General features: G+C 39.6%; 2 protein-coding genes across 2 annotated transcripts in view; one reads left to right on the top strand and one right to left on the bottom strand.

Moving 5' to 3' along the window:
• The first annotated feature begins 1,899 nt into the window (after positions 1-1,899).
• KCTD3 (potassium channel tetramerization domain containing 3) lies at positions 1,900-23,097 on the top strand. Its single transcript, XM_005416155.2, has 17 exons — positions 1,900-1,965; positions 3,349-3,394; positions 4,245-4,318; positions 4,751-4,809; positions 4,994-5,074; positions 5,643-5,777; positions 6,635-6,725; positions 8,770-8,960; positions 12,801-12,916; positions 16,000-16,087; positions 16,209-16,325; positions 17,301-17,471; positions 18,618-18,773; positions 19,759-19,855; positions 21,143-21,327; positions 21,434-21,572; positions 21,912-23,097. The coding sequence occupies exons 1-17, from the start codon at positions 1,937-1,939 to the stop codon at positions 22,492-22,494; spliced, it is 2,358 nt and encodes a 785-aa protein (XP_005416212.1). The 5' UTR covers positions 1,900-1,936; the 3' UTR covers positions 22,495-23,097.
• Positions 23,098-23,960: 863 nt separating this feature from the next.
• The window catches only part of USH2A (usherin), a 371,949-nt gene continuing 371,359 nt past the window's right edge, over positions 23,961-24,550 (bottom strand). The window contains 1 exon segment of the mRNA XM_031059531.1: positions 23,961-24,154. Within this exon segment, the coding sequence (XP_030915391.1) occupies positions 24,065-24,154 (90 nt within the window). The 3' untranslated portion in view covers positions 23,961-24,064.

Genomic DNA, 24,550 nt, shown 5'->3' with positions numbered 1-24,550 from the left:
TGTGTGTGATGGCTCTGTCACTTCCTGGTCACAACTTCAGTGGATTCCTTTACTGTGAACAAAAGTCTCTTGCGAGTTAATGTTCACAGAAATTACTGTATCAAATTGGATGAATTCTTTTGACTCTGTATCTCTGTCTGGTTATAATGTAACCCTGCAAGGAAAATAGACTTTGAAAATGGTTGTTTTGTAGCTTTCACTTGTCACGTCTGTTTTCAGTTGCCTGTATTTTCTTTCAAATTGCTTTAAACAGGCATGTGCTAAGGGTCTTTTGAGGATTTGCCCTGGGTTTGCCAATTTTTCCTTATAAGAGGCCACTCTGACTGCTGCATGGAGCTGCCGATACACTGATGCACGTAAATGTTGCTGGCTGAGCTTCTTTCTGCATCTGGAAAGGAGGACTCTGTCTGGTTGTTTACACAGATTAATGCCTATGGATTAAAAGTTCTAAAGTATGTGTTAGTATGAGCTGTTGCTTACTAAACTGGTACCATAGTGCTAAATTATAGACAGGAAATCCTGGGGCTGTCTGAACACACTGATAAAATTGAAAGAGGATGATGGTGATGCTGCATCAATCCCTATAGTAACAAGCAGTATCTGGATTAATTCTGGATAAAATTAATGTAATTCATTGTTTTCACATGCTATAATATACTTAAATGAATCATCCCTTACTCTTAGACGGAGGTAGTGACCTGTATTACTGATAAGAAAAGCTGAGCAAAAGTACTTAGAAGTATATTAGAGAAGTGTTTTTTATTTTTTCTCAGAAAAGGCTTTGTGCATGCTTGTGCTCAGAACACTGACGCTGTAGCTTTTCTGTTAAGAACAAATTTGCCATTGTTATATATGCAGTGAGCAAATGCACAATCCGTGTTTTATATAGTTCCACATAACCTCTGTGTTTCTGCCTCTTAGGGAGCATAAAGTAATGGGTTTGTGTACTTCCCCCCTCCCCTTCAAACCTGGAAAATGCTAGCAGTGAAAATTATATAAATTATGACTAAGTATTTTTATTCAAAAATATTTTGTATTTTGTAAACCTGTATACTAAATGATAAGTTGCAATGGAATTTTACTTTTGCATATCCTTTTTGTTTTCCATTAATGAAGAGGTCACCAGAGGTTTCTTAGTCATGGCACTAGTAAGAGGATATGTACAGCCAGAGAGTAATGCAGAGCATGAGCTCATTGTCCAAGCTGCCAGTTCAGTTGTCTTCCTTCATGTTAAATCAAGACCAGAAGATAATCCATAGTTATTTATTATGTAAAGCACTGTCTGGCATCATAAGTAATATTATAATTTGTATTATTTCACAACATGATTCAGAGTCAGTAATGTTTTTTCTTTTAACTGTTATTGTTATTACCCCTCTCTCCTCCCCAAGAGGGGCCCAAATACCAAAATGGCAAATAATTCATGTTCCTATAAAATATTAACTTGAAGCTCACGGCAGTCTTTTGCAGTGCATAATGTAGCACCCTTTCACTCCTAAGTAAGAGCAGCAGAGTAGCGTGCAGTTATTGACAAATAAAGCACACTGATGATAAATATATCTTTTACTGTTAGGGTTTTGTGTGTGGAGCAGTGTTGGGGTTTTGTGGAAGTTTTTTTGCAAGCATTAATGTTGAAGTGTCGGAACCAGGAAATACAGGATGTTTGGGACAGTGTGTTACAAACATATAAAGAATGTTACTTTTGTGATCTCCAGATGGTCCTGCTTCATGCTTAAGGACAATCTGTGCAAAGAATCTGCAACTTCTGACTTGTTGCAGGTATTTTAAACATCTCAAACTTCCGAAGCCTGTATGATATTAGCTTTGTAGGACAAATCAAGGAATTTTAGATAAAGCAGACTTATTTCGAATTGTACAGTTGATTCTGAACTTGTAACTTTGTTTTCATAGGTTCAGCACATCAAGACAAACACTGATGTGGATTCCAGACTCATTTTTTTCCAGGTATTTTTAATATATCATCACATTCAACAAACACAAATTAGCAGTCATTAAAAAAATGTTCTCAGTTCTTAATTTATGTTGTAAATCGTATTAATGCTTTTCCACTCATCTCAAGCAATGGGACAGATTAATTTGAAGTAAGCTGTTAACCAAGAGGCATCTTCTTGCCTGAATGTAGCCATGGCAGCTCCTCATATGTGCTGAGGAGCTGTCACTTTTTAAATGGAGTATTGTGGAAATAACCTCCAGTTCTGCAGGAAAGGGACATGCCACTGGCTGTGACTCTGTTTCCACTTGTGATCTTACTGGCCATGTGCTTTAGCAGTGCCTTTAACATTTTTGGTTTTGTTTGGTTTGGGTTGGGGTTTTTTTGAGTTATTGCTCTACTCTGAGTTACCTCAAAGTTTTGAGGGTTTTAACTTGTGATGCAGAAGCTGTTGAATTATTGAATATCCTCTATTTACATCAGTGCCATTACTAGTTCTGCAGATTTGTATTTTGTTCTGCAGCTGCTGTACCTCTATCACCTCAGTTAATCCTAAACCCACAGAGGAAGACCTAAATGCTGGCAATTTTTCTTCCTTACATTTAATTTTTATATTCTAGATGTCTTTTCCAATAAAAGCCTAGCAGCTGACATATGCAGCATTTCCTGTTCCTATTTTACTTAAATGTTCAGATAAATGAAATGCCAGGGAAATGTCACCTTCTTTGAGGCATGCGAGGAAAGGAACAAGGAGGAAGTCTCATGCTGCTCCCCAGTCCCTCAACACAAAATAATGCTAAGGAGGTTGTTCTGAAAGTTATCCAATACTAGAAAATCTCAGATAATTGTCATCCAGAATCAAATGAAAGCTGTGGGTGTTGGTGTACATCTTACCTGTAAAATGAGATTTTGACATTGTGTTTTAATGGGTCTGGAGAAAAAGTATTTTGATCTGATGGGAGAACTTCGAAGTCGAGTTGTGTGAAATTAAACTCATGCCACTTTTGTCCAGTAAGTCCTTACAGACTGGGTTGTTTACTCATCATTTTTGCTTCAGCAGCTTTTACCAATTTAACTAGATTTTAACAAACTACACAGCCCTCTAAGGGCCTGGGAAAACTTTTTCATCCTTTCAGGCTAGGCCTTATGCCTATTTTCTTTGGAAATCTGAAGGTCATTATGATGCAGCTCTGAGACTTTCCTTAGGTGTGCATACACTTCTCCTTTGTCCAGGAGAGATATTTCACTCCTCCAGCATTCTGGCTGTTTTGTTTACTCTGATAAACTGTGTTACCAAAAAGTAACCAAGGAGAGCTAGCTGACCCAGAGTGTTCCTACCCTGTGTTTGTGTCAGTACAATTCTGGGGGACGTCTAATGAAGATTTCCTGTTTTTCAGTTTGCTGAGCGGAAGAATTTCAACACTAAAGGATGAAACTGGTGCTGTGAGTAATGAACGTGCTGTAACTCATTAATTCAGTGTTATGCTTTTGGTTAGGTTCTCTGCTAAAGCATTTTCACTGTGGGTGCTAATGGAATTACACTGCCTGAGTCAGGCTAAACTTTCATTGAAAATGAGTGACACCTCTGGCTTTCTTGCTTCTCATCTTTGTTCAGTTTCCCTTAGCTTGAGACAATGTTCATACTTCTATGCTAATTATGCATTATACAGGTAATGCAGAAACAGCAACTCTGCTTTTCTTAAATGGAGCAAATATTAACTGCTGTATTGCAGCAAGGTGTGATTTTCATTAGACAGGCATTGCATGTGTAGTTGAGTAATCCAATGTGGAAATGTTACTTTTTTTTTTTGGCAAAAACATGTAGTCATGGCCATTTCAGTCTGTGGGTATGATATTCCTAAGCAGGAAACTATAGTTACAGTAATCTTGTTGAGCAATAGTAAGGCACACAAGTACTTTGCTAAAATTGTAGAGTTTTGATGGTAATTTAATTTTAAAAAGTCAAAACCTGTCTTGAGATCTTATTACAGTTACTGCATATTGAACACATGCTAGAAAGTGAAAACATCCATTGTCCTTTGTGGAGACTAGAACCTAAAAACAGATTTATTAAGTGCCATCTGTTTGCAACAGTGTTTGTATATATGTCCTATAGGAATTAATTAGTGGACAGTAGAATGATGAGAACAAAGAAGAGGCTCAAAAACTTTGAGTTTTGTTTATCTGCTCACTCCCTCATCTTCAACTCCTCTTTTCCACATTCAGCATAAAATAGACTTCAGCTTATGGTTGCTCCATAACAGTACTCAAGGACAGAAATTTTTCTTTGCAGATATTTATTGATCGAGATCCAGCAGCATTTGCACCCATTTTAAATTTTCTTCGCACAAAGGAGTTAGACTTACGGTAAGAGGTTAATTTCAATCCAAAGTGTGTCTTCAAGTGATGAATATTTCATAATACTCAACTAGTTGGGTGCCTGGTATGTTGCTCAGCACCCTCACAGATGTTGGTCCAGGCCTAGAGTATATGGATGTCGTGGTGGAGGCAGAAATGGTGACATTCTGTTTTGTTAGTAGATTCTTGTAATGTAGACCACTTCTTGCAGTGTATTTCTTTATTACTTCTGTATCTGTATTTTAATGAAAATTGAGTCAAATTAAGATCACTTTAAAATCTCAAACATCAACATGATGAATGCATTTTGTGGTAATTCTATAAACTGTTAGGTGGCTTGATATTTAGATTTGTAATATCCAGCTGTATGCCAGCAATTATATTCAAAGTATTGGCTCACTTTGTTCTTGATGGTTTTTGGTTTTTTTCCTATTTCTCTAGGGGAGTGAGTATTAATGTTCTCAGGCATGAAGCTGAATTCTATGGAATCACTCCTTTAGGTAACATTTTTTTCTTAATGTGAGCTCATCTTATTATTGTAGTAATGGTCTACTGACAAATCCTGGGCAGTTGTGACCCTGAAGATTTTCAAAGTAAAAGTTTTTAAAAATGGAAGGATATTTGAGATAATGTAATGTTTTCAAGGAAGTGAAAGCTGCGGTCATATCTGGGTTTCCTCCTTAGTGAGAAGATTGCTACTATGTGAAGAACTGGAGCGCTCATCTTGTGGCAGTGTCCTTTTTCATGGCTACCTACCTCCTCCAGGTATTCTTGTAGTCACGGTCTGATGTTGCTTGCTGTCACTTGTGATCTCTGTGCTGTAACAAACAGCATGTTTAGAATACTGGGCAGGGGGTGTGGCAGGCTGTGTTTGGTTGTAGACTAGAGCAGAGGTTCTTCAGGAGCCTTTCAGTTTAATGTCATCAGCATGAGATGCTTTCTTCTTTCTGAATGTAGAGTTACCTTGGGTGTCCTATTGCCTAGTGACAAATCACCATTAGTGAGCTTTCCTTTACCAACACGAGTACCTGTTAGACTTTTAGAATTCTCTCTAGGGATGAATGCATTTCATGTATTAACCTGAAGTCTAAAGGATATCTTGCCAATTATTGACAAGTTTTCTGAAGATAATTCCTTAGATGGTGTATGTCAACATAGACAGCAAAAGCATTTCCTGTTTCAGTCTTACAGTATTGCCTGTTTCTTGTAGCAGATAAATTAAATTTTCATCAAAATGCACAAATATTAATCCTATATTTCTAAAGTGAATTAATATCTGTTATATTGCTGAAGTTTAAGGAGGGACACAAAATATATATTTTTTTTCTAATAGGCATTCCCAGCCGTAAGATAAATAATACTACTGGGCCACCGACTGACATCAGAATGGGTCAGAGTGAGAGTGAGATGCATGGAGGTGGTGTCCAGCCTACACTTGGTGGTACGGGGGAAGGTACAGTCAGACTAGGTGAGGAGTGTCAGTTTTAAAACCAAAGCAAATTGCAAAGATGTTTCTCTCTGGGAAATAATAACTGTGTGGCTGTATCTGGTTTAAATCTGTTATTCTGTGTTTGCCTGGTCAAAATTACTGAATACTTAGTTAAAGATTACTCCCTATACAGTATTGAAGGCTCACTGCTTCACAGTCCAGATGCAAGGCTTGAGAGAAAGGCAAATCAAAGTTCTTCATGCAGTCTTAGCATGGTCCCTTAGACAAATGCCTTATACTGTACTAAAATCATAATAAAAACCAGAGTGGCCACTGTCTCTTTGGTCTTTTTTCAGGGCCCAATTCCTGCTCTTCTACCTCTTCCTTGTTCTTGGTGCCTCACTTGCCCTGAAAGAGTCAAGTTTTTAGAGTAAAGGTAGTCTGCACAGAAAAATTGTAAGTGAGATAGACCTGAATTCTGTCATTTTCCAGCTTTTGACTTTGCAAGCAAAATGATGTTGTTAGAAGCGTCGTATTTCTGTCATAATCCTGTAAATCATAGCAGTGTTAGGAAAAGCTACACTATGCTAAAGGCAAATCTATGTAATATAAAAGAAGGATATGAATTGCTGATTCTTAGTGAGCTGCTAGAGGTTTGGAAGCAGGCAGTCCTGCGTAAAAGGAGGTAAAAGGTGCATTCTTCAAGCATTAGTTCTGTAGCATACCAAAGCTGTGAGGAGCAATACTGTGAATTAGAATCTTGCTGAAAATGATTCTTGAAAACTTAATTATCAAAATTTCTGTTGCACATCCTAGCAGAGAGCTCTATCCTGTTAGAGATGTCTCTGCTCCTCTAATACTTGTCGCTTGCCTAACTTCAGCTTTGTTGTTTTCAGGATTTCCTGTGGACCCACGCAAAGTCCTAATAGTAGCTGGCCACCACAACTGGATAGTAGCTGCCTATGCCCATTTTGCTGTTTGCTACAGGTAGGAATAGAGTTGCCTGTCAGTTTACAGGAAGCTAAAAAAAATCATTATTATTGGCTAAGAGCAAAACAAAATGCTTACTCTGAAATAGCAGTAGACAAATGCATTCAGTCTCATCCTATAAATATGAGTTGCTGCTCCTTTTTTTGGTGAAAATAAAAAGCTTGATAGGAACTCAAATTTGGCTTTCATGTCAGTATTGATACTGTTGGAAAAGTTGCAAATTGACTCCAATACAACTGTTTTAAAGCAGGTCTTTCAGTTGAAATTAATGTAAAAATTTTCCTGCTGTGAGTTTGGAAACAGTCTGTGATGTTACACTGTCAAGGAAGCTGAAACAGTTAATGAATTTTTGCTACATAATTTTGCTACCTTGTCTTCAGGTTTTTTTAGCTGAGCAGACCTGTTAAACACTTGCTACTTCACTTGGATGGCTGAAAAACGTTGTCAATGTCTTGAAAACAAACTGGTTATTTTTTAAGATCAGGTGAAGATAAGCAACACCTCCACATTACAGAAGCTGTCTTTAGTTCACATCTCATAGTCTTGATCTAATTGGTGGCTGTCTTTCGGATGGAAAGTAATGTTTTAACAAGAGCTGTTGCCCAGACCAATCTAACGTGGCTGTCATACTGTGGTTCAGAAAAAGAGGGGAGAAGAATGTAATGTGAACAGCTTCCTTCTGCTTACTGCCAAGCTAAAGCCATACTTTGCTGCTTATTCACTTTTTAGAATACTCAGTTACTTAAACTTTGTAACTTTAGTCACATCTAACTTACATTCACCACTGCAATTTATTTGGCTTTAATTTGTATTAAATGTGGATTCCCTTGCTCTGCTTAATGCTTTTTTGAGAAAGAGGCAATGATTGGCAATTGTTTTTGTGCTAATCATTCCCTTTATAGGATTTTATCTCTGACTGTTTTCCTTGGTTGCTAGCTCACTTTTGAAAGATTCTGCCTTTCCTGCTTGGTAAACTACTTAACAAGACTTTTTGCCATTGAAATTATGCCATTAGTGATGCTTTTGATGAACCATGTCAGACTTGAATGGCTGGTGACAGAGGGTGCAGGTCAACATGCCAGTTTAAAGTGCTGCTTTTCTTCACGGAGACTCAAGGTAGCAGTCTTGTATTCTTTTTTTCTTCCAAAACTTGAAGGAGCTCTAGGAATACAATGGTGGAATTTTCCCTCCTTCATTCTTCTAGAGCAAAGTACAGGGCATCTTAAATTTTTTTTTTTTAAATTTTGAAGTGTGACAAAAGTCTTTTAAAATTTGATCATAAGGTTTGCAATAATGTCTTGGTTGCATTCAAAGTCTTGCTGCTGCAATTGTGCTCTTAAAATCTATTCATTACAACTTCTGCATGTTGCATGGGTGGGTGCTTCAGCTCCAGGCAGGATGCAACACTGAAGTGAAATAATGGCAACAATGCTAAAAAGTACACATATCTTTTTGCTTTTAATTTTCTATAACTTGACTGCAGAGATCTAGTCTGCTTTAGCTCCATTGCAAAGTATCTAAATTATTGCCTGAATTTAAGTAAGATAAATTGTGCCTGCATCATGTAAGTCTTAAAAATGCGTAGGGAAGTTATTCTTTAAAAATAAAGCTTACAGTCAATTCAGTGTTATCTGCTTTCAATACGCCATAAATAGAAAATGTGTCTGGAGAGGAGAGTTTTAAAGCATGATTTGATTTCTTGCACGATGTATAAGGAGATTAACAGAGTTTTCTTGTAAAGTATTACACTGAACCTCATTATCTAGTGTTTGTTAGCCCAAGCTTTTGGCTTCATCTTATAACTTTCATATCAGATGTGCTTATATTAAGAAAAAGCCCAGCAGCTGCAAGGCACCAAAATAATGGGGGAAAATGCAATGGGGGAAAATGCAGCTCTTGTAGACTATAGTTCTTAACTAGAATTTGAAGTTTGTGGCTCAGACTATAAGACTGAATCATCCACACTGGCTCAGGATTAGCCTGTGCTATCTGTTCTGGAGTCTCTGACATCTGCTCCCTGTTGTTCCCTTTGCCCTTCCAGAATCAAAGAGTCATCTGGGTGGCAGCAGGTGTTCACCAGTCCCTATCTGGACTGGACCATTGAGCGGGTGGCTCTCAATGCCAAGGTGGTTGGAGGACCTCATGGAGACAAGGACAAGATGGTTGCAGTTGCCTCGGAGAGTAGCATTATCTTGTGGAGCATTCAAGATGGTGGTAGTGGCAGTGAAATTGGTACCTATCATTACCTGTTTTCTTTTTTCTTTTGTGTGTGTGCGTTTAACTAGTAGGAAGTCTGAAACCTTGTTCTGAGGTATGTGTGATTTCTGGTGTACAGTATTCACTTTCACAGATTGACAAAACAAGCTATAGTGCAGCAACCTGTTAGAGTTTTAACTTCCTTCAGTTCTGCACCAGGAATCCTGTCTCAAAGTCAGAGATGGAGAATAAAAGAGCATTGAGTAACCAATACTTACTGTTCAGTTTGAGGATTTGTGTATAAATTCAAATTAAGAGTTTAAGTTTTCCCCAGAGTTGCATTTGAATCTAGGCCATAGTGCAAAGGAACTAAGCTTTGGAGGTGGAAGCCTCCAGATACAAAGTGATTCTGCTCTTTCCTTTGTGTTATTAAAGCCACATTTTTGCATAGAGATGACAAAAATACTTCAGTTCTCTGTCAAATATGGTTCATAAATGGAGTCTGGAAGATGAAAATTTCTTGAGTTTATAACTTGGGTGTCGGGATAGGAAAAAAGCCCACACTATTCCTTTAAGTGTACAGGAATTACTGCTTATACACCTTGGCACTGAAGGACACACAATGGTAAGCTTTAGAAACAGCAAGAAGACATTTCCTGAAGTAAATATTCCCTGGTACTATCTGATGGCTTGTCTGAGTCATTGCTGTTCAAATATAGGGCAAATTTGGGAGGCACTGAAGGGAACAGTATTTGGAACTTCCTCTAGCCTAATCCCTGGTGTTTGAATAACCACTGCTATGCCAGTAATGTCTGTTTCCTCTGGCACTGGATACTGCTAAGCAAGTGTGGCAGCAGTCTAGTTATGTGAGCGCTTTTCTCTGAAAGTTAATGCTGAGCTAATTTATTATTAGATGTATTTCCAGAGTTGAAGCCTTGAGAATTATAGTAGCCATTAATTAAAGTCAAAATTACCAATTTCAAGTTTTGACCCATGTGCCTTTAAAGAAGAGCTTATTTGACAGATTCTCAGGCAATTTCTAGCTATGTTAATGGATGTTGCATTTTTTTTCCCTGCATGAATGTGTGAAAACGCTAAGTCATATTTGAAGACGGGGAAAGGCAAAGGTCTTGTATGAGCTGTGTACTGCTCTTTATTTGTGACTCTTAGAGTTCTTGTATATAATCATGGTCAGCAAAATGGAAAAGGAGATTCCATTGTATTTTTAAAAAAATACAAAAGGCGTGTCTAAGAGTTGAATATGAAATTATCTCCATTAAATGCAGTGAGTAATTATCAGATCTGAGAAGCCTTTTCTTCTCCTTTGCTCCTGTTGACTGAATCTTAAGGACAGGGAAGAGTTGGTGTGACAGCTGTACTCCTGTAATAGGCATTGCTTTAAGCACTCTGCCATTACATTCCTCCTGCATTTTCTGGTTTCAATTAGCTGCTTGGGTTACCTTGGGATTTGCAGTAAGCTACAAAAAGCAGCACCTTGGATTTTTTAAAAATCAAGTGCAAAGAGACACAAAAAACCATAAGTGGACTTTTAGTTCAAATAAAAACTCTAAAATATGCCTGTATCGTAAAGTTCTGATAGCTTAGACTATGACTGAAAATGGCAACAAAACTGAAGCAAGGACTTTTGCTAACCAGGCTGTACTGCATTCAAGTGACACTGTGAAACAGAGTAATTCCACTTGGGGCAGGAGGAGGGGGGAAGCAGACAGAAAGTGCCTGCAGGAAGAAATTCCCAGTCAGAATGACATTGACCAAAATGTACTGCTGTTCTTTTGGATAATAGGTCATAGGTTGATTGGTTTAAAAAAAATGCTTGTGTTTAATAGTTGTAGCTTGAACATAACTGTTTTGTTTCCTTGTGGAGACAAATGCTCGCAGTGCTGCTTTGTGTTAGAGATACAGTACATTGCTGTCATCTTGTGAAAGAAACTACTTGTTCCAAACAGTTGCTGGAGCCTGGCAACACCATCCCCAGCAAATTGTGTGGGCTGGCATCTCTGTGATAGAGCTCTCCCAGAGCGCTTTCCTCCCTTTCCATATTACTTACATAAGACACTGCTGCTGGCTTGCTGCTGTAAGCACTATTTTACTGAGAGGGACCCTTAGGACAAGAGCCTGTCATTACATATAGTGTTGTCTCCCCTGTGGACAAGTCTCAAGATTGTTGAGCCTAAGCAGGACTGACACTTCAAATTCCTCCAGACCATTCAAGCTGTCTTCCTTGATTTCCTTGAACCTCGTCCTTCTCTGGAGTAATCAATTCTAGTTGTTTCTGTGGATTTTTTATTACTGCCTTTTTCATGTGCCCTGTACTGCTGAATCTTATCTGCATTGAATGATTGTATTGTGCCCTGGAAAATGGTTTCGCACCATAATTAAAACGACTTCCTCAGATTCCTTCTTGGATGTTACAGAGGGCTGATACTTGTGTGGGAATGACAGTCTGTTCATTTGAATTTGTCCTAAACGATGTTGAGGAATTTTCCAGCTATTGGATACTCCTGTTTTGACAACATCTATCTGCTGCAGTTAAGGTATATTAGTGAGAAGTAATATAAACGTATAGAGTGAGCAGGATGCAATAGGAAATTTGTGAGTGAAGCTTGACGTTTTGGTGTTTTTAATGTATCCTCAGTATTTTTGTACTTACCAGGCAGAAAAAAGAGCCTAGAATTATTTACAAACCAAGTTAATTACACTGCCATTTGCTGGACTTCATAGCTGGCAAACTTGGAAATTACCTCAGACCTTTTGAGTATGCTGTAACTTTTAAATACACGGCCAATAAGTGGTACAAAATATTGTCTGCTATCCAAGTCCACAGTTCAGTTAAAGTTATTCATGTTGGATCTATGATGAGACTTGGAAGCCTTAAAGAAAGGATCAATTTTGTGGAAGGCCTCAGGTGTCAGGGTCAACTACAACCACAGCCATCAATGCCTGTCAAGAGCTGCACTGTGCTGATTTTTATTAAGTGAGATGTTCTTGATGACATATTTCCTTTACTTGGAAGGCCAGCATTTATTTGCTGGTAAGTTTTATCTTCCAAATTTGAATAGTATGTGATGATTGGTGAAACTGCTTCCCTGTGTAGCTTCAAGTTTTAAGAGCCTGTTAGCCTGTACTCTCTGCTTATGGACTGCAACCAAATAAAAGACCTGTGACTGAAAAGAAAGAAGTAGACTTTTGCCAGCTGCTTATTTTTCTGAGTTCAAGTATTTCTACCAAAAGAGAAATTAGAACGTATTCAAATATGGTCACATTTGAGTTGTTCAGTCTTTTCCAAAGAATAAGACTGAAGCCTTGTAGTCATATACATGTAGCCTGAAATCCATTTTCAAAATATTTTTACTTGACTGGACTTACAAAAAAGCCAACATCAAGAATTTGTAATATTTTAACAGGTAATTGCAAACTAGTATGGCACAAATTTGCAAAACTCATGAAATTACTGCTTCTTAAATGATGCTTCATAGTCACAGCTAAATAAAAACCCACAAAACAACAAAAATTCCTGTTTGCTGTAATATAATTTTTTTTATTTTAAAGCCATTTGAGAACTTGATGGCTGTAGGAAAATGTTTGTATATTTCATAAAGGCTCTTTTAGCTTCTCTTGCCTTTTTTCTCCTTTCCAAACAACGATGCTATTAGCAGAGATGACATCATACTGCCATTCCTTGGAACCCAGTTTACTGTATGCATGGTGCCTCACCTAGCCCACTGCAAACCCAGTTTTGGCTGTTCTTTACTTGCTACGGAATAAATGTGATGTGATAATAATGGAGAGATTCCATTGTTACTGTGGTTTTCTCTTTATTTTAGATGAGCTTCACAGCTTCTTAATTTCTTGCAGGAGTGTTCAGTCTTGGAGTGCCTGTAGATGCTCTCTTCTTCATTGGCAACCAGTTGGTGGCTACAAGCCATACAGGGAAAGTTGGAGTGTGGAACGCTGTGACTCAGCACTGGCAGGTCTGTTCAATGTTCCACATCACTTTTTACAAGCTGGAATGCCTCTCTAGTAAAAAGAGAATAAAATAATTAAAAAGCATGTGGGAAATGCTCATCATAGGGTTTTCAGCCTGAACTTGTGTTGTGGAATTTATCACCTGGGTATTGTGCCTGTGAGCAGAATGTTGATTTGTTTGGTGTTGCTAAGAAGCATGCTTTTTAGGCTTTCAAATGAAAGGATGTGGTGTGGTTTGGGGTAATAAATGTCAAGTACCAGTGTATTTAAACTTCTTTATGGATTACTAACTTTGTAAAAATCAAAACTGTTTTACAATAGGAGACTCTTTGTCAACAAAAATACATGACTGTACTTTATGATGCCTGCCTTGTGTGTGGGTGCTTCTGGCTGCACTGATTCCTGTTGTCAGAATTCACATTAAATAGAGAAATCCATGGAGTCAGTATGAGTCTGAGAAACAGTCCAGTATTCAAATAACAAAGCTTGTAATGCAGCTGGATGTACACCTTTGTGGCACAAAACGTGGATGCACTGAAAAACCCAAAAGTGTCTTGCAAATCTCAAGAGGCAGAACTGACCTGAGGCTGCTGCACTGTTTGCTGACTAAGTTCTGATTTGACTCTTAAGTGACAGTACTGGTAACAAATACCATAGATAATAGGTGTGGGATAACTCTGCTTCTGCATCAGAGACAGACAGGTTCGTATGGCCTTGAATCAAACAAAACATTTAAAGTTTATTTATTTAAAGTTCTACTGATGCCTTTCAGAATCTTTTGTTAAGGAACAACTTAATGCTATGTGGCAAGCTGGTATTTAATAGTATTTTCTAAAGGAGCAAGTCATAAGAAATAAAACCTGATGTCCCATTCATCATCTTTGTTTCTGGGAGAGCCACAGAAATCTTTCTGATCATCTGAAAAGTTTCTCAGTTTGACTGACTATTCCTTTGGTGAATGCATTTCTTACTGAAGAGTAGGAAATCTTTGAGAGGCTTATATACCAGTCTATATTGTCTATATATATATACCAGTTTATATTGTCTATAAAACATTTTGGATGTTTTTTTTCAAGAGGATGAGAATAGCTCCTTTTATAAACAAACAAACAAAGTCAACAAAACACAAAACTTACAAAACCCACCTACATAAAACCAAACCAACAAACAAAAAACCCAAACCAATACCATTTCAAGGTGCTTTCTGTATCTTGGGCTCTTTTGCTAGTAAAAAAAACAATCCACAAATATCTTCCTGTAAATCTTAATATCCCTTTAGAACACATTTTTTCTTGAAGAACCCCATAAAGATATAAAGTGGCAGGGTTAATCTTGAAAATCCTAATGAGAATATCTGATATTTAACTGACTGCTTTCCATGAGTTGCCCACAGCTCTGGACTTAAGATGCAATCATACTTCCTTCAGTGAGAGGTTTTTGTAGAACAGTGTGCTGATGTCATTTCAGAGCAACAACTTCATCTTCTTTCAGGCTGATGTCTTTCTAAGTTCTACTTTTATTTGTGCAATTCTGTTCTTCCTTATGTGGTGATCTCTGATGTATTACACCTTGAAGATGTGATTCTGATTTCTGCATCCTATTGGTTCTTGCATCTTCCCTTCTTGGAGATTTGAGCAGGCTAGTGGTGTGGTTTCCCTAGTACTTATTCCTCTGGCAGTGTTTCAGTTGCATGCTAAAAGGAGGAGAAGGAGGCTGTGGGTGCTAGATACATTAGTAATGGAATTCATAGCAAAGGAGAGCTTAAAGGAAAGAAGAATATTAAGTGCTGTAGAGTAAGAGGTAACATAAAGCAGTAGAGTGGGACAGAAAATCCTACTAGGCGAAGTGAGGATTCTCACTGGCCATGCTTTACTGTTGTACAGGGTTGCTCTAATGTTGTTTCCTAATGAAAGTTCACATCTTGGCCGATGGCAGCTGCTGAGTCACCTCTGGTGTTCCTATCTAGGAACACTAAGCAATTATTTCTGCTGCAGAAGGAAAGAAGATAAAATCTTTTAGGTGCCTACAGACCATCCTTAAGTTAGGAAGGGGTACTGGTTTAGAGGCTTTTTGGGATGTGGGGAAGTTTCTTTGGTTCATTTGTTTGCTTTTCTCCGGCTGATCCATTGTAAGTATTTTGCAAATGATTTTTCAAGTCTCTGTAGCAATTGGAAGGATGATGCTGGTCAGAGAGAAATGAGAACTTGGGCTGAAATGTCCATTAATTAGTATTCAAGGTCTATTAAGTGAACTGACTGAAACAGAGAGTACAGGACAAATGCCATGACACTGTACATGTTTGAGTGCTCTGGATAAAGTGGCTTTTGGCTTTTTCCTCCTCAGTGCTGAAGCAAAAAATAATTGTTTGAAATAGTACACTTTACCTAGGAGAAGCTAAACTTTTTCTTTGCTTGAAATCTCTGTCCCACTTGGAGGAATAAGCACTCCTTTAATCCTAGAGGGCAAAGAAAGGACATGTGTAATCCCTCACCTTCAGCTGTAGATCAGTAGGTAAAATATGACAGGGCTGTCTTCCAGTTTGTTTGGTGTCATGGTGTGCTGGAAGTGAGAAACTGTAATGGAACAAGAATTTTTACCCCTCATTATGTATCTGCTAGAGGCAGAGATTTCCACAGTTTGGCAGAGGGATAAGACTTGGGATGAAAGAAGGCATAGAGAGGTAACATCTAGTTCCTTGGTCCAGAAATCTCTTGAGGACTTCTCAGAAATGGAAGAAGGGAGAGGACAGAAAGGGTGAAACACACTCACTGGCACATGGGAAAAAATCTACTTTTGAAGACATGGTGTAGGTGCAACTCTCGAAGCTGTGTTCCTTCACACAGAGAAGGATGTTCCAGAGCAGTTGTGCTGATTTGACTGCTGAACTCCAGGACTTCAGATCCAGTTTGTTAGAGGAATATGCAGTACTTCAAGAATGCCATTGTACATGCAAGTGTGTGCACAATGGCTTCAGTCCAGTACCAAACTCAAATGATGTTCAACAAAATACACCAAAAATGTCTGAAAACTGAGGAAGTAACAACCTAAATTCTTGATTTGATTATTTTTTCCTTTCTATTTCTGCTAGGTTCAGGATGTTGTTCCTATCACAAGCTATGATACTGCTGGGTCTTTCCTGCTGCTGGGCTGTAACAATGGTTCTATCTACTATATAGGTAAGAAATGGGAGCAAGGTGGAATAAAAAGGAGGTGCTACTGATTTTTTACACTCTTTAGCTGACTTAAGTTGCATCAGAACAACTCTGTCTAATGAGAGTAAATGTCTCCTCCCCACAGACATGCAGAAGTTCCCACTTCGAATGAAAGACAATGATCTTCTTGTGACAGAATTGTACCATGATCCCTCCAATGATGCTATAACAGCTCTCAGTGTCTACCTCACACCTAAAACAAGTCAGTATTCTACCACTGTCTCTTCACTGAGAGTTTGTTAGAAATGTGCTTTTCTGTTTTCTAAATGGACTTTTCCTATTTCCTTTTCCTTGGTGCTTAGCAGGGTTAAAGGTAGGCCTTGACATAAACAAAGAATTTTTCTTCATTTATCATCTTCAAATGAATGATGAACACTAGGCACAGCTGTTTTCCCTTACACCTGTAATCTGTATAAATAGGTACATATACTTACATGTATTCCTATATTAATGCTTGTGCCTAATGTATCTTGGTAGGTTTTAAGCTCTTTGCACCAGAGAGGCACTTAGGTTATAAATTGTATTTGCTGAAATAGTTTGTGCTGGACTGGGCAAGGGGGAGACACAACCCTGCTGCTGTGTCTGACTTTATAACCAATAAGCTAAGATACATTTCCATATGCAGCTTGATGATGCTTTTTTTAATTATGGTGCAGTTATCTTTTAAATTAAAAAGAGAAACAATAACAACAACAAAAACCCAAAGCAAAGTAAAACTCAAAAGAGCCCAGACTGGGAGAAAGTCGTTACTTTCACTTAATAATATAGATACCACAGTGACTTTTTAATTGTAATTCTTTCTGTTTTGCTTTGCTTTCCCATTTGCCTCCAACTAAAGCAGAAAAATAAATGTTACATGGCACCTATAGACCATGTCACTTAGAGGAGTGCCAAAATATCTGACTATATGACTTCATCCATTTCTTCTTTCAGGAGGGAGGAGAGAATGGGAAAAGAGGCTTTTGTTAAGACACTGTTGAAGCATGTAGTATGGAATCAAACAAACCTGGGGTCATTTTAGTGGCAAAGTGTTTAGGGGTAAATAATGAGTGTTTAAAAAACATAGCTTTCTTACTGTGGAAGCTTGGAAATACTGTTTTCTGCTGTCTCCTTCCCTGGCCCCCAATAAGCCTAGCTTTTATTCCTGGGGAAACAACTGTGCTCTTGCTTGTTGTAGGTGTAAGTGGCAATTGGATTGAGATTGCATATGGCACCAGCTCTGGAGCAGTGAGGGTGATTGTGCAGCACCCTGAGACTGTCGGGTCTGGCCCTCAGCTCTTTCAGACCTTCACGGTTCATCGAAGCCCTGTCACGAAGATCATGCTCTCAGAGAAACACCTCGTGTCAGGTAATGCGTGCACAGATGGGTACTGGTGGTTCTCCCCTCCTCCTGAGCAATGCAGTATTTGTATGCTATGCTCTGTAACTTGCATCATTCCCACATGTGATAGAAATGAGTTGGACAGATCTGGGGATAAGAGAAGGGCTAGATTTGCTTGGACCCTCTTTATTAAAGTAAGCTTCCTTCAAAGCCGTTAGCAGTTGAAAGGCCCAAGTTTTATTTGACCACATAGTAGAACAACTCACTCTTTCATTTGTGTCTTATTTGAAGGTTGCCATTTGTTGAAATAAAAGGGCTTGTAAACAAATCTATCTATGTCAAGTTTTATTGTTGTGTGCAGGTCCTTCAGCACTAGATTTCTTTTAACAGCCTTTAAGGAGCTTTCTGGGCTGCAGCAAAATGTGCACCATCTCCTCCTGGGCCCAAGAAAAAGCCTTCCTATGACTTCAAAGGGCTGTCTCTGTTTCTTTTCTCTGCAGTCTCCCAGTGTCTGTTGTGCTATTCTTATGCTTAGGAACGTGTCTTACTTGCAGAGAAGATACAGTCACTCCTTCCTCTGTAAAAATCTATTTCATCTAGAATCCAGCAGCAAGGGCATGGCAGAGAACTGGTTTACATCTTGCTGCTATCCTGTTATTTAAAAAAAAGGAGCAGGAACACGATATCTGATTATACTGCAAATAAAGAGCCCAGAGGTCATCTGTTCCCCTGCAAGTTGCTGCTAAACCCTCAGTACCAGGAAAGGGCACATCTCTATGTACAAAACTGAGTTAATAAATGAATTCAATGGAATAGGGCTGTTGTGTGAGGAGGCTTCTGCTGCCAGGCTGCTCTCATGACATCTTGTCCTAGCATCTGCACACAGGGGACTGAAAGGGGCTGTAGGCTATTGGTGCTAGACCAGACCTTAGTTTGGTGTTGCACTTATCTCAGTCTTTTCAATTTCTGAGTGAAGAAACAAAACTGTTAGAAAATAGGACGTCAGCAAGAATTTGTAGACTGTTAGAAAATTGTCTGGAGATGCTGTGTGACCTCACATTGACTAAATTGTTGATCATTCAGTCTTGAAATACTATCCATATAGATGATCATTAGAGAAGTTTATCTAAATGTTTTGTCATCCCTTGTAAATGCACATCTTTTCCTTTCTAGTTTGTGCTGATAACAACCATGTCCGGACATGGACTGTGACTCGGTTCCGGGGTATGATTTCCACTCAGCCAGGCTCAACCCCTCTGGCATCATTCAAAATCTTATCCCTGGAGGAAGCAGAGAGTCATGGCAGTTACTGCTCTGGAAATGACATTGGTAAGATGTCTCTGGTTTGTGCTGTGCCTGTACCTTCACTAGTCATAAAATGGTTTAACAGACCTTCAGCCCTATAATATGCAAGACAATGGGTGTAAGCTCTTATACACTGCTCTCCCTTTGAAATGATGGCAAGGATCTGTAAGATTGACTTGGAGTTATTATTTAGGCTATAGAGGTTGAGTACACTTACTCTGAATGACAGAAAAAGAGACAAAAAAGCCTTTGGAACACAGATACTATATCTCTTCCTTGAGCAAACTGATGTAGCATTTCAATTCTGATTTAACTAGAGAATGAGAGAAAGCACAGGAAAGGAGACTGTATTAAGCAGATGAGCATAGCAAACATTTGGTCTACTGCAAATTCTAGCTCACTGTTCAGCTGGAGTTAAACAAAGCATGGAAAAAATTCTTAAATGACTTTGAAGTGGTGACAAAGTTCACTGAAGCCTTGCAACTGCAGAGGCAAAGGGTGCTAGCACAATGCTGTAGCAAGGTACTGAAGGAATAGTGTTGGTAAATATGGGTAGACAGGTAGTTTAGATTTCTTGGTGGTCTGAGCCTTGCAAATGAACCTTTGATGAATAGGGTGCCCTGTGAACACAGGCTGGGGTCAGTTGCAAGAAATCTGATGAAGCCTTTAGACATGTAGGAGCTGCAAAATAACAAATTACTTACTGTTATTATAGAGACCTAATGTAGGGTTTGTGCTGACATAGTAATTCCTTCAGGAACACACAGAACACACAGCAAACTTAAGAATGGGTGTCCCTTAGAACAACAAAAACTGATTTGGATCTGTAGAGACTGCTAACCATTGGATGGCTTTTGCTAGCTACTGGTGATCTTTGGCTTCCTGCTCCTGATACTTTAAAATTGCAGTGGTCATACTCATATGAGTCTGGGTCTTCAGAACTGTTTGGGGGGAAAAGTTGAGGGGATTGAAACAAACAAACAAGTGATCTTTCCATTTTTTCCTCTAGGACCTTTTGGTGAACGTGATGACCAACAGGTGTTTATCCAAAAAGTTGTTCCCATTACAAATAAGCTGTTTGTAAGGCTGTCTTCAACTGGGAAAAGGTACATCCATGTTTTAAGTGGGAAAGAGGCAGGACTAAGCCTGTTCAAGTGGTGATGTCTCCCCGCTCCATGCTGAGTGCATGCAGTTGCACATAACAGTCTTCTACAATGCTTGACAGCTCTGGCTGAACTCTGTCTGTGTGCCAGTAACAGAACTATTACTTAATGATTCCTATAACCTCAAAGGCTTTTTGAGAAGTCTGATATCAGAGACTCACTTCATGATGGAGCTCACAAAACAAACATTTCTGTGCTTCTACAGAACATGTGACTCTCAACCATGGTACCATACTAACATTTAATTTTAAAACTAATGCTGAAGTTGCTGGTGGCAGGGATTACGCTGCTTACAAATGGGTTTCTGTCTTTCTTTGCATCCTTGAAGATATTAGAACCTTTAAAATGGAGGTACTGTTTTCTAGGTCATCTATTCAATTATTTTCTTAGGCTTGACTTCATAATATTCTACTAACATTGCTGCCAACAGAGTAAAAAAAATGTTGTCAAATCCACAGCTGCTTTTCTTCCTGTTAGGCTAGGAAGATGACAAGAGATCAGAAAGGACAATTCATCTCAGTTCTATGCTTCACTTTTGCAACTCTTGCCTAATTAAACTTTGAATCTGGATGAAAACATTAATGCCTCAACACTATGACTTATTTTGGCATTTCTTGGGTGAAAAGTTCACTACAAAGGGCCAGTAAAACAAACTACCCAGAGCATGAGCAGCTTAGTTTTGGGAGTCCTTTTCTTCTCATCACTCCTCATAAGCTTCTAAAATAAAGGGGAAAAAAGCAATGGAGGTCTGCCATGACAACTGAAATTGCAATTGTGATATGACAAAAGTTATCTTTGTAGATAACATCTACATTATAGATACATCATCTTTGGATTTTTTGTATATCTTTTTGTATAACTTTTGTGGTTAAATGGGCTGTTTCTGCAGGTTAGTTTCCTAGAGTGTCTAGCATGTGGAGGGGCTGGTTTCTGTCATTGTTATGAGACCCTCAGCTTTCTTATCATAGCAAATGGACATAGAACATGTGGGGGCTGCCTAATAAACAAGCAATAAGAGTGCAGATGGACTGAGGGTGGGAAGGGATTGTCTGCAGCTGAGCAGTGTGCCAGTCATGCAGGGGAAGGGAAGGAATTTCATCTGGAGAAAAGGTCTTTTTCTGATGGCAAGTTTGGTGCCTTCTCAGAAAATGAATGAACCAGTACTGACTTCAGTGGCCAAGCTGTGCCTGGTGCAATCGTTCAGGTAATTTGGGATTTCTCTTCCTGTAGGATCTGTGAGATCCAGGCAGTTGACTGCACTACCATCTCATCATTTACTGTGCGAGAATGTGAAGGATCCAGCAGGATGGGCTCCCGGCCACGCCGCTACCTCTTCACTGGACATTCCAATGGCAGCATCCAGATGTGGGACCTGACCACAGCTATGGACATGGTTAATAAGAGTGAAGACAAAGGTAAGTTGTGTTATGCCAGGACTGTGGTGTGGTTCTTTTTTGTGTCCTCAGATGTGCCTGACTGCAGTAAATTGACTTGGCCTCCTTGACCTGCTCTCTCTTGCAGACGTTGGTGGCCCCACAGAGGAAGAGCTGCTCAAGCTGCTTGACCAGTGTGACTTGAGTACATCTCGCTGTGCCACACCCAACATCAGTCCTGCCACTTCAGTTGTTCAGCCAAACCGGCTTCGGGAATCTAATTCCAGGTAGGTCACCAAGGGTGGCACCGGCCGCAGACACCGAAGGTTTTGCTTTTCAGGTAGGCAAACAGGTTTGGTGAATTGAAGGCTGTAGCTAAGCCTCTAAATTAATGCCCTAAGTGGCTTAAACTACATACATGTACTCCTTGATTTCTACTGGTTTGTAAGTGTGCAGACCAAAGTATCCTCTGAGAATCTGAAGTGATCTGGAAGCCTTTGTGTGGCGGCTGTGATGAGTGTATTGCTATTGTAGTGGTAATTGCAGTGGTCGGTGGGAGCAATGGTGTGCAGAAGAACTGGCTGCTGTTCTCAGCCTAACATCTGCTCTTCTTGTGTTTTCTGAAGCCTCCAATTGCAGCACCATGAAACAATCCACGAAACAGCCACATATGGCTCTGTGAGGCCATACAGAGAAAGCCCCCTCTTGGCAAGAGCAAGGCGGACAGAGAGCTTTCACAGCTACCGGGACTTCCAGGCTTTTAACCTATCCAGCAAAAGCCCAACAGAAAAGGCAGCTGCTGCAAATGGGAATTCAAGCCAGACAGAGGCCAGGAAGGCAACAGCTGAGGGCAGTGCTGCTGAGAGGAAGGCAGTCCAGTCAACAGCACTTGAAGTGCGAGGCACAGGCGTGACAGATGCAGGTGGGTGTTGCAGCACAGAGGTTCACCGCCTGCCAGAGAATTCTCTGGATCTCAAAAGAAGAGGACCAGAAGAAGAGAATGAAACCAAAGCAGAAAGCAAAAAGAAAATGGGATTTGAAGGAGCTGGTTTCCTGGGAAGAAAGAAAGTGCCTCTCCTGGCCTCGGCACCAGTCCTTGCTGAAGGTGGGCCTGAATTACCTGGTGCAGCTTCTCCATCACCTACAAGAACAGCTGCTTCACCACGGCACCGGAAGAATGACTCATCCTGCCAAGACTATGGCTTGTGAAAATGTGTCTGGTGGAAAAACAAGGTGCAGGTGCCCTCTGGCTGGTAGCAGGCATGATGTTACATTGTGTGGGTTGTTTCTTGAGTGAGATTTTGTTCTCATATAAATATTCTGTTTTATTCTGTTCAGAATAAAACTTGTAAGGTTATGAGAAAGTTCCTAGCTGCTGCCAAAGCTTTGAAGGGTTGTCCACATCAATGTGTGGCTTTATGTAATGCTCCAAAATGTAGTACGGTACTTGGTCCAAAATATTGTTGTGCATTCTTGCGTAAATGTGGTCAGGCATGTGATACGTTGTCATTATTTTTGTTTTGGGGAAAGGGACAGTGCTAAAGGAAAACTTGGTTGCTGAGCAGAGGATGCCCTTTAGATGCAGCTGCACGTTGTTCTACAGCACTGCTGCTGTCTTGGGTGGATTTTGCCTAATTCACAGAGCTGCCTCTGTGGTCTTGTTTAATGAACGGGATCCTTGCTCTTTATGCTGCTGTCTGATATCTGAAATGTTTTGTGCAGGTTAAGGAGGAAGCTATCCAAAATAGCATATGATTTTGCCTCTTTGTCCAAATAAATTGCCAGAGGAGTGTTGCTTGTACTTTCTGAAAATGTGTGGTATCAGATGATGGATTTTGCTGATTGTGACTGAGAGAATGCATAAAAATATGCTTAGCAGAATACACACAACTGGCAGCCTCTTGAGGGCTTCCTTGTCACTTTCTCTGGAAAAAGGACAGAGATGAATATGGGAGTAGGTTTACTGTCATGGTGTAATAATTCTCAATTACAAGTGCCTTGACATGGTATTTCATACCTGTGTCACACTGGCTGCTTGCTGTTTGCACCTAGTTTACTGCGGATGGTGAACAAATTTTATTGCCTGTGGATTAGCAATACATAAGCAGAAAGGAAGGATGTGACAGCAAGTGAAAAAGTGTGCTGGGAGTTCAGCATTTATTAATGACCTGTTTTGTTGGGTTTTTTAACTTGAGCTGAGAGGGAGGGGAAGAGGGAGTGAGAGAACACAAAGGCTACAACAACTTCATAAGAATTCCTTCAGTGCTGTTTATTCACCTGTGCATGAACACAATTTTGTGGTGGAGCTCTGTCAGGCCAGGAGAAAACATGGACATCTGGCCATGCAGGCCCCTTTTAGCCACATGCTGGTTTTTGGACATGTAAAAGACTTTTCCTTACCAAACATGCTGCCCTGCCCCTCTCCCTCCCTCCCCTGCCCCTACAACCCTCCTCAGCTGGGAAAGCTGGATGAGAGACAAAGATGGGAGCCTCTTCCTTCAGTCTTTTACTACAGTATGACTGAGGGATTGTCAAACTACTCTCTTTCCTTTCTGAGGTGTCAGTGCTAGCTCACAGTTTTTACTATACAGTGAAAGGGATGTTGAGAAAAAGGCCAACTTACCCTCCCTCCCCAGTCCCCTCCCAAAAACCAGTTTTATCAATTAACTCCAGGGCAAGGGGTGGGGAAACAGCAGCCCTATCCCTGCCTGCAAAGGCCATGCAGGCTGCTTTTGGCAAGTTACCCACTTCCATTTTCTAGAAAAGCTGGTTTTGTTCTTCAGAGGTGGGTGTCAGTGAATGTGGTGTGCTCTTTGGTGACGGTGCTGAAGCCTTTGATGACATTGACAAGATCTTCTTCATCTACATACTGTAAGGAAGGGAAAAAAGAAGTATATCAGCCAAAGCTGTACCAGACTAAAGGTGATTCCTTCATTTCTCTGTCCTCCTACCCACTAAAACTGGTTCTAAAATAGATAAATAAGTGCATTTCTAATGTCTTCCCTTTCCTCTCCCAGGATGAGATAAGAACCTAAAGCATTCAAGCACCTGAATCCAAGATAATTAGATTTTCACAATAAGTAGTAAGTTAAAAAAAACCATAATCCCTTCAATTACTCTATATATCTGACAAATGGTCAATAATATAGTGTTTGTTACAGTGTACTGGGGAACTTGGAGTCATGAAAAGAAAAAATACATGATTACATTTTTGTTTTGTGTAACAACCTCCTCACACATGATTTAGGTAAAATTTTGTTCTTCA

Source organism: Geospiza fortis, unplaced genomic scaffold, assembly GCF_000277835.1.
Source record: "Geospiza fortis unplaced genomic scaffold, GeoFor_1.0 scaffold41, whole genome shotgun sequence".
NCBI lineage: Eukaryota > Metazoa > Chordata > Aves > Passeriformes > Thraupidae > Geospiza > Geospiza fortis.
Note: the sequence above shows the minus strand (reverse complement) of the source record. Positions and strands in the feature narration are given on the sequence as shown.

Excerpts from the sequence above, each read along its gene's own strand:
- KCTD3 (XM_005416155.2), top strand. The coding sequence starts at position 1,937 with ATGTGGATTCCAGACTCATTTTTTTCCAG. Across the intron at positions 4,810-4,993 it reads CTATGGAATCACTCCTTTAG|TGAGAAGATTGCTACTATGT; the intron begins GTAACATTTTTT and ends TTTCCTCCTTAG. Across the intron at positions 6,726-8,769 it reads CATTTTGCTGTTTGCTACAG|AATCAAAGAGTCATCTGGGT; the intron begins GTAGGAATAGAG and ends TTGCCCTTCCAG.